Source organism: Mus musculus, chromosome 3 (genome assembly GCF_000001635.26).
Source record: "Mus musculus strain C57BL/6J chromosome 3, GRCm38.p6 C57BL/6J".
NCBI lineage: Eukaryota > Metazoa > Chordata > Mammalia > Rodentia > Muridae > Mus > Mus musculus.
This window is the reverse complement of record NC_000069.6, coordinates 123,591,693-123,605,734: the sequence shown is the minus strand read 5'-3', so window position 1 is coordinate 123,605,734 and position 14,042 is coordinate 123,591,693. Positions and strand designations below refer to the sequence as shown.

General features: G+C 41.1%; 1 protein-coding gene across 10 annotated transcripts in view; it reads left to right on the top strand.

Annotated features, from left to right (window-relative positions):
- Nucleotides 1–14,042, top strand: part of Ndst3 (N-deacetylase/N-sulfotransferase (heparan glucosaminyl) 3) — a 165,009-nt gene that overhangs the window by 85,440 nt on the left and 65,527 nt on the right. For all 10 annotated transcript variants that reach the window (NR_121616.1, XR_003954428.1, XM_006502370.3 and 7 more), the window contains one exon: nucleotides 4,166–4,294. Coding sequence is in view for 8 of the 10 variants with exons in the window: in XM_006502370.3 (XP_006502433.1) it covers nucleotides 4,166–4,294 (129 nt within the window). In the remaining 2 variants the exon portion in view is untranslated. The remainder of the gene's footprint in view (nucleotides 1–4,165; nucleotides 4,295–14,042) is intronic.

Below are 14,042 nucleotides of genomic sequence, written 5' to 3'. Positions count from 1 at the left end.
TCTGTTCTGTCCTGTTACAGCTCCTGCCCAAAGGGCTTCATTTCCGTTACCTCCTGAATGTGTTGCAAACGCATCAGTGTTGCTGTTAACCAAAGCTTAGGCAGATTTCCTGCTTTGACACGGTTGTCCCTATGATTTCTGCTTTCATATGGATTCAATGTGTGGGCTTATACATGAGAATTTCCACACTGAAGAGTGTTCAGCAGGCTGTGGGTTATGTAGAAAATCATGACGAGCCATCCAATAGGCCTACAAGTTAAGAACTGGAGAGCCAGACACCCTCCTAAAAGACTGGAGGGCAAGAGCCAGGGACTGAGGCAGAAACCCTAGAATCTTATGCCAGACCCAGGTTTTCTAATGGAATTGAAATCATCCACAAATTAAAATCAAAAGACTTAAGAGTATTTTTCCCTTCAAGCTATCATGGATCCTGCTATCACTACTTCATTTATGTAATTCAAACTTCCCACTGTAAATCAAACTTCTCATTAAGATGGCCAAATCCTATTTGAGCACCCACAATCATTCCTTTAGACTTTCTTTTTTTTAATTTTTAATATTTTTATTACATATTTTTCTTCAATTATATTTCCAATGCTATCCCAAAAGTCCCCCATACCCCCCCCCAATTCCCTACCCACCCTTTCCCATTTTTTGGCCCTGGCGTTCCCCTGTCCTGGGGCATATAAAGTTTGTGTGTCCAATGGGCCTCTCTTCCAGTGATGGCTGACTAGGCCATCTTTTGATAAAAAAAAAAACAAAAACAAAGAACAAAAAAAAAAAAAAACTACATGGTCATTCCTTTAGACTTTCTTTTCATTCCCTCTTTTGAATCCACCATCTTAACTTACTGCTTGGTTATTATGTCCACTGTGGTACCGGCTCCCGCTTGGTCAGTTTGCACCTTCTCCTCACCCTTCCACGAAGGCTAGCCAGTAGGCAATGCCAGCCCGTGACTCATTCCTGACCTTTCTACCCTTATGAGTCTCTGCTATCTGCATACTCTTTAATGCACACTTAAGAAGCTGGAAATGTTCAGCATTACGCCTGCATTTCTGTCTTCCATAGCATGGACTGCTGTGTTCACTGTGAATGACTCCCCAGAGATGCCCGACCTATTCCTATCCCACCAAACCTTCCTTTTAACATATGTAACCAACTGTGCAGTGCTGTGGTTCTCAAATAGACCTACAGTTTTCTTATTCTCTGAATTCATGCATTCCTTCCATGAGTCTCCCTCATGAATTAGTAGGACATGGCCTTTTCACTGGACACTTTTTATCCTCACACAGTAAGGAATGAATACCAAATTAGTGTTCTCAACCCTGGAACATGGTTGTTAAATGTGACTCTTTGGGTAGACACAGAGGCCTATGAACAACAAGACTCGTTCTCACTGTACACACTGGCTATAGGGGGCAGCCCAGGGGTAAGGCCTCTCACCAATCTAACTGTATGCACACACACACACACACACACACACACACACACACACACACACACGCTGGCCAGCAGTCTTCACTGGCCAATTCACTGTTAACACAATTCCTTGGTGTTATACTACTGTGCGTGGTCTTGCTGTCTAAGGCTTTCACCATTTCCCAAGAACTGTCAGCAACTACAAAGATTACAGTTTTATAGCCGCCCACAGCTACAGGAACCAGGTTCCTGGGGGCTGTATGGGAGAAATTGTGAGAGAAATAACGAGCTAAAACAAAGTTTTTTGATCAAAGCCAATGTTTACTTAAGAGTCTGAGCTTTGGAAATGTAAATGAGTTAAATACCTAATAAAAAATGGAAAAAAAAAAAAGAAAAAAAGAAAAAAAAAAAAAAAGGAGTCTGAGCTTATAAAGGTGGGGGAACCCAACCCCACCATGCCAGGATCTCCTTTTGTCAGGATAGTGGGGGGGGGGGGGGGCAGGTTCAGCCTCTCAGCAGGTAGTGGCGTTTTGGAGGAAACCACAGATGTGGCAGGACAATAGACCTAATCTAGGTCAGAAGACTCCACTGTAGGTGGGCTAGCTGACAGTAGCAGAGCAGGTCTCAGCCAGCCTGCTCAAGGCTGGGGGAGGCTACACAGTTTCCAAGTTTGAATTTCACAGTGTTACACTACCACCATTATCTGAGGGAAAGTCTCCACTAAAATACTGTGGAGAGGGTTCTCATCCTTCCATAGCATAAGAGCTGTTTCAAGAAATGCGTCCATCATCCTATAGCTGCATCTCAAATCAAGACAGTGGATCAGGACCCTGATCCTACCACTGATTGTCTCCCCAGCCTCCCATTGTGGCCCACTGAGGCTCCAAGACTCATGGGGGTACACATATTTTTAGAGCAAAGCCTCCGGTTTACTTTATTCAAACTCACAGAATTTAAAAAAAAAAAAAAAAACATTCAAGTTTCTTCACAATTCTGTCTCTACTTAAATGACCTGGGCAAGTTAACTTCACAGACAGTCATGCGTGTATGCTGCGATTTCTAAGCAAGATACACAAACTGAATCCTAAAAGTCATTTACTTGAAGGCATACCCTTTTAAAATGTATCAGTAGCCTGACATTTAACCACAGGTAGGTATTACTTATTATTACTTATTTTATTTGGCTATGTCTCCTTACCTTAATAGACTGTTAATATTTTTATTAATTTTTGAAAATTTCATACAATGTATTTTGATCATATCTCTAATAAATATTGTCTTCTAAGAATAGAACACACATACATACATACATACACACACACACACACACACACACACACACACACACACACACGAGTGCACGTGCAAGCACACTTCTGTTCTCCTACTTGAACAAGCATCGAGTTTAGAAAAAGTATTTGCTAAGTTTGTGAGTCAAGCCTGAAAATGGCTTTTAAGTTCCATGAAGTTCCATGTCCGGTGATTGATAGCAAGCATACCTGATTCAGCTGGAACCCTTTCGCTATCAGTTCCCCTTTCTTGGCTGTGGTTTTTTGCATAGCATTCTGACAGTTCATGGTACTTTAAGACATAAACAAGCCTCAGCTAATAAACCTGAGATTTAAACTGAAATATCTTAACTGACCTAAGATAAAATATCTTCTCAGTGTATATGTTTTAGCAAAATAAATGAGACACATGTAGTCTTGATTGACTCAGAAATATCTGGTACATTGACTGAGCTAAGAATTATATTTCCTGGGAAAACATCCAAAAAGTAGAATAAAATCTCTTAGAATACTGTCTGCACTACTGGAACATATATAGTGTATATGGAAGGCTGAAGATGTAGGAAATCTTGAACAGGTAATGTTCGCAAAATGGTCCTGGATCTAAAAATGCTTTGTGTTAAGGCAATAAAAATGATGATAAATTTCCTGCAAGCAATGACCAGAACGCCCAACCACGTGGTGCTGAAGAACTCCCAGCTTTCTCAAATACACTCATTGGTTATCTGTCTCCAAGTACGGCAAGCACAGGCCACTCCACGTCTCTCTGTGTGAGGCTTAGCTGAGAACAATATGTCTTACACAACTTCTTTTATAATTGCATGTTCATGTAATGGAGAAATCTGTAGCAACAACAACAAAGACCTCATCACAGATGTGGCCATTGGCAGCAAAGGATGGAAAGCCCCTCTTTCTGCAAAGTGACCTTTTGTCATTTTGTTTACAATACTTTCTAAAGCTACCAACTAAACAGATACTGTCTTCCTTTTGAACCCAGCGACCTTCACACCTGGCATTTGCGGCCCCTTGCAACAGTGTTTGCAAACTAGAGCGGATACTGATTTGTTTCAAATGCTTCTTCTAGTCAATATGCCACTTGCTAGTAACACCATGTTAGTAACTGACTTCATTTCCAAATGTGTCTGAAGAATTTGGTACAAGGATTTAGTCACATTTTTGCCAACAAAAGTTACACATAATTCCAGTATTTTAAAGTATATTTAAAATACATTAGACTCTGTTGAAACTTAAAAGAGAAAATAGCAAAAATAATTCGACATCTATATCAGTTTTAAATATTTCTTTACCTTCTCTTGTTATCCCTTCTTCCTTATATCATCTTTTCATTCCTGGTTATCGTTCAATAAATGCCTTTATATGCTTTCCATGGGGAAAACAAGTTAAGATTGCATGATGGAAACCAGAACTTTCCCCTTACTTGCTCCTCTTTCCTTCAGGTTCTCCCAAGACAAACCTGTGGGCTCTTCACCCACACAATTTTCTACAAGGAGTATCCAGGGGGTCCCAGGGAACTGGACAAGAGTATTCATGGAGGGGAGCTCTTCTTCACTGTGGTTCTCAACCCAGTAAGTACTTGGAGTCTCTGTTCAAATAAATAACGTTTGAAATGGCAAGGTGCATAGACATCACCTTGAGGGAGAAATGGGGATTGGATGGTTACCAATCAAACAGCATGGACATCGTGTCCATGGAGAATAAAAATACTCTCCCTCCTCCTGCTCCTCCTCCTCCTCTTCTCCTTCCCTCCCCTCCCTCCATCCCTCCCCGATCACTTCCTTCCTGTCCTCCCTTGCTTTTTCCCTTCTTTTTCTCTCTTGCCTCCTCTCTCTTCTCTCTCTGTCCTCTGGCCCATCGCTCTTCTTTCACTGATCTCTCTTCTTCTTTCCCTCTTTCTCCCCCTTTCACCCTTTCCTTTTCTCCTCTGTCCAACCCTCTCATTCTCTCTCCTCACTCAGCACAGATTTTGTAAGCACAAAGATAGGAGCTGAGTAAAAGGCCTCTCTCATTCTCCATCCATGCTGGGTCTGCCGTGCTGGGTCGTGGAGCATCCCTGATTAATGGTGTGCTGCTTTTTCTCCTTCATATCTTAATACTAGTGTATCAGCAACACAATAAGCCACTGGTACATTAATTTTCCTAGCGGTGAGTGTCATAAAATCGTGTGCCGAAAGAAAAACTATTGAAGGGACCTGCAGAAGGGAAAAGCTGTTAGTGATTTCCTCCCATGAAAGAGAACAGGAAAAATAAAGATAAAATTTATTTTCAAATGTATGGATTTGCCCTTGGCCTTAGCAATATTCAAGATGGAAAACTGCAATTATCTCCAAATAAAAAAAATTATCAGGATAAAAGTTAGATACAATTGAAATAAACAATAAAATTTGGAAGAGTCTTAGTTTGACCTTAATTTTACAGGCTCAACAAATAAAACTGTAAGTATTCTTCATCATCTACTCTGTTCAAAAGCAGATCTTATTTTTAGCTGTTAAAAAAGAAGATAAATGAAAAGGCAACTAATCTTCTGTAACATCAGCTTTAGTTCATAACTCAGAATCCTTTATAACATTCAGCCTTTAGGAAGGCTATCAAACTTCTAAATCCTACCCAAGCAAATATTTCTGATTTATGCTCCACAAATAACCCCCTTCTAGATTACCTATATTTTCTTTTGTTGGGTTTTTTCTTCCTTTTTTAATTAATTTATTTTTTATACTCCATATTTTATCCCTGCCCCATCCACCCTCCAACTGTTCCACATTCCATACCTCCTTCCCAACCCTTATCTCCACGTGGATGTGTCTACCTCCTCACCTTGCCTGACCTCTAAACTCCCTAGGGCCTCCAGTCTCTTGAGGGTTAGATGCATCATCTATCATTGAACACAGACACGGCAGTCCTCTACTGTATATGTGTTGGGGGCCTCATATCAGTTGGTGTATGCTGCTTGTTTGGTGATCCAGTGTTTGAGAGATCTCTGGGGTCCAGATAAATTGAGACTGCTGGTCCTCCTACAGGGTTGTCCTCCTCAGCTTCTTTTAGCCTTCCCTAATTCCACAACAGGGCTCAGCTGCTTCTGTCCATTAGTTGGATGCATCTGACTCTTTCAGCTGTTTGCTGGGTCTTCAGGAGTGCGGTCATGTTAGGTCCCTTTTTGTGAGCGCTCCATAGCCTCAGTAATAGTGTCAGGCCTTGGGACCTCTCCTTGAACTAGATCCCACTTTGAGCCTGTCACTGGACCTTCTTTTCCTCAGGCCCCTCTTCATTTCCATCCCTGTAACTCTTTCAGTCAGGAACAATTATGGGTCAGAGTTGTGTCTGTGGCATGGCCCCCCTCTCCTTCATTTGATGCTCTGTCTTCCTGCTGAAGGTGGGTTCTATAAGTCCCCTCTCCCGACTGTTGGGCATTTCATCTAAGGTTCCTCCCTTTGAGCCCTAAGATTCTCTCATCTCCCAAGTCTCTGGTACACTCTGTAGAGTCCCCTCAACCTCCTATCTCCTGAGGTTGCCTGTTTCCATTCTCCCTGCTGGCCCTTGGGGCTTCAGTCCTTTTCCCTCACCCAATACCAGATCAGGTTGCCCTCTCTCCTCCCCATTTCACTCCCCCCCCACTTTCCCTCCCAGGTCCCTCTCTCCCTCCCCATGTGTGATTGCTTTCTTCTCCCTCCCAAGTGGGACTGAGGTGTCCTTACTTGGGCATTTCAGCTTGTTGACCTTTTTGAGTTCTGTGGACTGTATCTTGGGTATTCTGTACTTTTTTGGCTAACATCCACTTATTAGTGAGTACATACAATGTATGTCCTTTTGGGTCTGAATTAACTCACTCAGGATAATATTCTTCTAGTTCCATCTATTTGCCTGCAAAACTCAGGATATCCTCCATCTTAATAGCTGAGTAGTATTCCATTGTGTAAATGAACCACATTTTCTGTATCCATTATTCTGTCATGGGACATCTGGGTTGCTTCCAGCTTCTGGCTATCACAAATAAGGCTCCTATGAACATAGTGGAACAGGTATCCCTGTGGCATGGTGGGGAATCTTTAGGTATATTCCTAAGAATGGTATAGCTGGGTCTTCAAGTAGATCTATTTCCAATTTTCTGAGGAACCTCCAGATTGGTTTCCAGAATGGTTGTACCAGTTTGCAATCCCACCAGCAATGGAGGAGTGTTCCTCTTTCTCCACATCCTCTCCAACATGTGTGGTCATCTGTGGTTTCTATCTTAGCCATTCTGATTAGTGTCAGGTGGAATCTCAGGGTCATTTTGAAAGACAGAGTCTCACTATGTAGCTCTGGCTGACCTGGAACTTACTACATTGTTCAGGCTGGGCTGGAACCCAGAGACCTCCTGCTTCTGCCTCCCAAGTGCTGGAAGTTAAGGTGTGCAGCCCCACTCCTGGCTTTAAATTACCTATACTTTGAGCCAGTCTGTATGGATTTCTTTTCTTTTCTTTTTCCTCACTTTATCAGTAATGTGCAGAGAAAAGAAGCCCATTAGAGTGAGATTGTGAACCAAAGACTCGATTAAAAACCTGTAAAATGCTAACAAAATCATCAAAGGTTATAGACCCTTGAATCTGTATTCTACAAGATTCTGATCCAGCAATGGACTTGGAGCCCATCTATGTGACTGTCTAGCCATTAATGATGTAATATTTGAAAATCCCCTATTATTATCTCTGAACTATATGGACCAAATGATCTCCACTCAACACAAAAGATATTTAAAAATCAGTCACTTGTGTATAATGAACTTATGTTAAATATTTTACCTATTATCTGATATGTAATGTTTTTCATTAATAAACAAGTATATAAATTTTAACCTAAAAATGCTAATAGCAAAGGTTAGATTGACCTGGGTGCCAATTTATATTGACTGAGCAAGCTCTTACAACCTCTGCTACTTTTCAAACTTTGTGTATCATATTTAACAAGTTTATTTATTTTTATGAAGATATCCAAATGGAACAAAGGGGTAAAATGAAATACAGGCTTTTATTTGTACATTAGAAAACTTTCCGAAGATAATTATTTTCAGTAAGCAAAGATTGACTAATTTGAACAAAAGGCAGCTTTTGCCATATATCATGAGACAGACCTTGAGCTAAAATGATTCATCTGGGGCAGAGGATCCAGTCTGGCGCAGGAGAATGACTCGCCTCTTACAGAGGGATTCCCCTTACCTGGTAGAGACAGGTGCATATGAAGTCAGTGCTTTGACTCCACCATGTCTAGCCAGGAGGTTGTGTGCTGTCATGAGTAATGTCTGCCTGGAAGACCAAAGTGAGGACTGGGGCATGCTTCCCAAAAATTCCCACACTGAGATTAAATGATCGGTGAAAGCCATGTTCCGGCTCCAAAACCTCCAGCGTCAATGAAACATGCCCGAATTCAGCAGAAGACATGTTTTATTAGGACAGGAATGGAGTGAAAACCCCTTATCAGGTCATTCTATGTATTAGCTGAAAGGAATTTTCATTATAGCAGATTTGAAGGAAGGTGGCTGGATGAACACATAGTAATGTAGACCTTAATTTAAAATGTTGTTCCCCAAGAATACCTAGTGAAGTTGTTTCCATCAGAAAGGTAGATGAGTATTGGAGACACGGAACTTAAGTGCTAACGGATACACAGGCTGGAAAGTGAAAATACAGGCAGGACTGTGATTAAAGATCTTTTAAAGGATCACCCTGTGGGTTAGCGCTTGAAGGTGTTAGAACGACATCACTGTTGGTTAAGAGGTGGTACAATGGAGTTCATCTCAGAGTAAACCTTGAAAAGAAAACAGCAACTATAGAACAACTTAGGTTGAAGGACCTTCTGTTACACTGCTGCCAATGTGTTTTTTCTTGCTTAAAAAGAAGTGCCAATCAAGTTCATGTAACACAAGTAGAGGAGTACAGCGACAGCCTAGCACCATCTGGGAGAGAAAAACTGGGCTGTCTTCCAGTGACCTCAGTGCCATGGGCCAGGCAGCCCCGCCATGTGATGAGTGTCGGTGGCTTCATGAATGGACTGAGGTTGGAATCCAGGCTCTGTACAGATTCTGTTTTGGAAAGAGGATGCTGCACATAGGCAGGCTCAACTTGTATGTCTCTTTACACATTTCCCCCATAAAGGGACCCTCTAGCTAAGCTTTTGCTAAGTTATTTTTGCTAAGTTATATGCAGGTATTTTGCTAAGTTATATGCAGGTATGTTTTACTTGCATGTATATTTGTGCGCTATGTGCATGCCTGGTGCCTATGGAGAGTCTAAGGGGGCATCAGATACCTGGAATTGGAGTTATGGATTGTAGTGAGAATCTACGTGGTTATCATGAACCGAAACCTTGCCTTCTACAAGAGCAACAAGTGCTCTTAACTTCTGCATCATACACAGGTACACACAAGCACACACACACACACACACACACGCACACACTCATGCACATGGAGTTATACCATTATTTATTCATAGCTTGCTTTCAGTTTCTATGATAAAAGATTGGCCACACAAATACATGACTATCAAACCTTTTCTCTAAGATCTCAAGATAATATTAATATCTTAATATAAAACACATTTCAAATTTTAATTTCTCGCACTCTTTAAAATTTTTAATGCTCTAAAAGTTCAATGCCTTTTTAAAATATCCATTCTCATACTTCCAGTCTCCTGCAAAATCCAAAATAAATTAAATACTTCTCATCCTAAAAGGTAAGAACCTAAACACAAAAATCATACTTAAGCAAAACCAACATGCAACAGCAAAAATAGTCAGTGTGGGGCATCTGGGAGCACGCTGTGGACTGCAAGGCACAGTCTTCAAAGGGCCTGGAAAGCCTCACCCCACCGGCTCTGCCATCCACAGCACACAGAAGTTATCGGGTAGTCTTAGTCCACAACACACTCTGCAGTGTTCTTGTTCATCATCGTCATTACGCCACATTCCTGTAATCCCCAATATGCCTGGGTTTCCATGATGACTCATTGGCTTTTCCAGCCCAATTCTTCAAAATTCTCCTTCTTCCTCCCATAAGCCATGTTAAAGCACAAAGGCCACAACGTCTGGTCTATCACAGCAAGTATCAATTTCTGTCCTAGACTGCTTTCTCTATTGCCATGCTAAACACTGGAGAGAAAGGGGTTTTGATGCTTACAGGTCCATCACTGAGGGAAGTCAGGGTAGGAAGGTTAGGCAAGAACCTGGATGCAGGAACTGAAGCAGAATCAAGAAGGAGTGCCATTTACTGACCAGCCTGGCTACCTTCCTTATACACAACAAGGACCACCATTTCCCTAAGGATGGTACCATCCAAATGGGCTGGGCTCTCATTTCAATTAAAAATCAAGAAAACATGCCTTATGCAAAATGAGCTAGTCAGGGAAACTGTACATTTCACAAATTTTCAGTCCCTTTTCTCCTAACCCACATTACTAGGTATGAGGAGTGGGGTTGCTTTAACTAGGCAACGGCAACTCCATGTCACTAGGGCAGATTACTAAGCGAGGGTGTCTCCCAACTTCAGTGTTTTTATTTGGATCAGCAGATATCATGAGGACTGGGTCATTAATACTTATCTGTATTAGTGACTGAGAATAAAGTCATTGCTTGCTTTGTTTATTTATTCAAAAGGCTGTGACTTGCCAGAGGACTGACATTTTCACCACACTTGCTTGGCATTTGGGGGAGGCTCCTGTCAGCGCACATTGGTGTGCACCTTTCTGAGTCTGCATTGCACAGGACCCATGGCCACAATCTTTTTTTTTTTAATTTTATTAGATTTTTTCTTTATTTACATTTCAAATGTTGTCCCATTTCCTGCTCTCCCTTCGAAAACCCCCTCTCCTTATCCCCTCCTCCCTCCCCCTGCTCACCAACACACCAACTCCCACTTCCTGGCCCTGGCATTCCCCTACACTGGGGCATAGAGCCTTCACAGGACCAAGGGCCTCTCCTCCCATTGATGATCAACAAACTTTATACCCATCATTCATTCTCTGCCTCCCTCAACTTGATACAGCACTCCTTCACCATGTTCTCGACCCCCTTCTCCCCAAATCCCAAAATAAAATCAAAGAAACATAAACAGAGATGTGGCTATCTTAAACTGGGAGTAACACATGGTTAGATTACAATTAAGACAACAAATTTCACACGGCAATGGTCTGTATAGAGAAATTAAGTCATGTTAGATATTTAAGACTATGTTCTGCATGTGAATGTATAAAATCCAACTGAAAGAACACAACTTTTGTTTATTCCTGATGAAAAGTGTTGAGCTGTCACTGTCATCGGGTCCTACAAAGCACTCTGTTATAGAACAAGTAACAAACAAATCACACAGCTGCCTTAGGCAATGAGAAATGACTGCTGAACGATTCAGTAGTGAGCACTGCCCGAGACCTTTGGTTAAAAAGTTTAGACTTAATGAGTTAGGCCCTCCAGGGGAGTCTTCAGACAGCGACTTATCATGTGCTTAACTGAGGTGATTATTGTACTCAAGCAGACTAGGAACGTACATGCACACGAATAAATGCTGCACTAAAAATAATAAGGAATTCTCTAGTATTGAAGGATAAAAATCTCAGTCATTTGGTGGCATTAGTATGTAAGAGTATAGTTAATCTTTGTTGTGTTCCGTTTGCCTATCTGTGAGGCTCATATTCTTGTTTACCGTTTGCCCCATAGCAGGGTCATTTACACTTACATCTTCTCCATTGTGTTAAGAAAAATCTGTGCACTGTTCACCTCTCTACGTCTCATTACGCCTAGATGACCTTAGGATTCAGTAAGAAAGAACTCACTAAATACTTTGTAAATGTTTGCTGGAAAGCCATGTTTGGGGACATGAGTTACGTGTGACGTACTCGATGTGAATCACACCAAGCACGGATTTCATAAAAACCGCATCCTGGCAGCGTCTTTGCTTGCAAGTAAATGAAATGTAAGATTCAGAGGAAAATCCAGTTGGCACGAGTATCGTAACAGGTTTCTGTAAGTGATGGTGAAGAGGTGTGCCCATAACAACAAACACTTAAAGCTGGAAAGGACTGGAAGAATGGTGTGTTCAACTCCCTGATTCTAAGTGAAGTCCCAATTAGAGGACATGAGCTGCTCGGGTCACTCTTAGTAGTCTCCTGAACACACCAGCCTTCCTGCCTCTTGGGTCAGCACATCTACCAAGGTAGCATGCTGCTTCTACACACTGCGGAAATAGCCTTCTGTGATGCCCAGTTCATGCATCGTACATGTAAACATGGGTAGTATGGCTCAGTTACCTGGCATCAAGGAAATGTGTAAATGGTGGGAATATTCAGGCCATTGTCTGGGGAAATGTGATTGTCTCTTTGTTGATTGTGTGTGTGTGTGTGTGTGTGTGTGTGTGTGTGTGCTTAAGAGAATGTCTGTTATAAGTGATGACCAGTGAAATATGTTCCATGGGCTTTCCAGGAACTATAAGCAAACAACTATGTCATTCCTTCTTTAAATAATAAGTCTGGTTGGCATTACTTACAAATTGATAAGATACTTATACTGGTAAAGTCAAAAGTTCGTATTTCACACATTTCCTGTCTTCCAATGAAATTCTAGTTTAGCTGTCATTAATCTTGTCACTCCTGACTGTGCCCTTATATGATTAATCGCCACTGTGAAGTTAAGGAAACCAAAGGAGGCATAACCCATTCTCGTAGCTTCCATACTTAAGAAAAGCAGGCGTCATTAGGTATCATTAAGAAGTCTAAGAACAGGTCAGTAAATCGGTTAATGGAAGGGGATTTGAGGGACAATCTATTTCTCAGATTTGTCTGAATCAAGGACACCCCTATATATTTGTATCTAAACACACTGAAATGAAAAGATAATGTGTTAATCAACAGGAAATTGTCAGAAATGGGCAGTGTGATGGAGTTGAAGGTAGTTTAACCAAATGAGCCATGCCACGGACTCAGCGAGATTCAAGTTCCGCTTTATCTTGGTAGACTCTCCATGGTCCTGGGCTTTGCTTTGTTTGCTCCTGCAGGATGAGATGCGCATTCCAAGAGGAAACATGAGATAGGACGTGGCATTTTCTTTTTTGCTTAGCCTGAGTACATTAGGAGTCTTAGAGAGGACAAAAATGGTCCTGTGCATCACCCAAGAGTCGCTGAGTGGTGATATGGACTACTGCGATTTACAGGACAGGTTGCTACTGGGTTTGCTGATAGCATTTCTACATAATCCAGAGCTGGCTGGTAGGTGTGATCTATGATACCAAAACCCACAGCTCCCTCTCTGGAAACCTTACCTACAAAACAAACACAAGTGTTCAATTGATCAAAGAAATGAATGTGAGTATTCCTTAGTTAATCCTTGAGAGTGTCCCATACCCTTCTACAAACAGAAACGTCTTTCTCTCGGAGGGGGAAATAAAAATCACATTAGGTGCCATCTCATTTTTGTATCTGAACCCAATTTGCTGTTTTGTGATTTCATAAATTAATGATTCTGAATGCTTTTGTGGAAATCTGATCTCATGGTTCACCTTTCTATGGCACTCCCTCACACTTTTGCTCTGTTTCCATTTCTCCTCTAGGATTTTACGATAGCATGGCATAAACACAGTTTTCCCATCGTGCTGTGGCTGATTTTCTTTATCTCCTCAGAGTTTGTGAGCCTCTTGATTTAAAAGATAATGCTTCATTCTGTTTTATATTCAGAAAAACTTCATAAAACTTTTGGCACGTGTTAGGCTCCTAGTGAATGATAATTCATTATCTTCTCCTGCCAGGAAACATACTGTTTTAAGTTAAAAGATATCTTAGAGACAGAGCCATAGAATTTGAATGAACTCAAGAAGGTATGCATCATTGATTTTTTTCATTCTCTCCCAACAAAACATCTAAGGATATCTTGGGGGAACACCTTTAAATTTATGAAAAGATGCTAAATTCCACTCAAAAAAACATAAAATTAAATTATTATAAAATACTATTTCTGCTCTCTAGAGATTAAAAGAGTGATAGCAAACAGTTCTGTTAGCAAGACTTAGCAAGCTGGCCTGCGTGCATCGCAGTGGCTATGGCACATGGTAAAAGTACAGACATAGCAAACACTATACACAAAGCCTTTGATGGAGCAGTTTTGTTTTTGAAAGTCCTACTTTACAGAAAGATACTATAATATCTACTTTTCACATAACTGGGATATATAATAATTATCAAAGTTATGGAAACAGCTTGAATAATCCTGCTAGCGACTAGTTAAATCATCTTTGTTTCAGCTACGCAAACAGTACTCTGCACTTAAAAAAATAAAGATTATCTTCAATTCTGCACATACACAGAC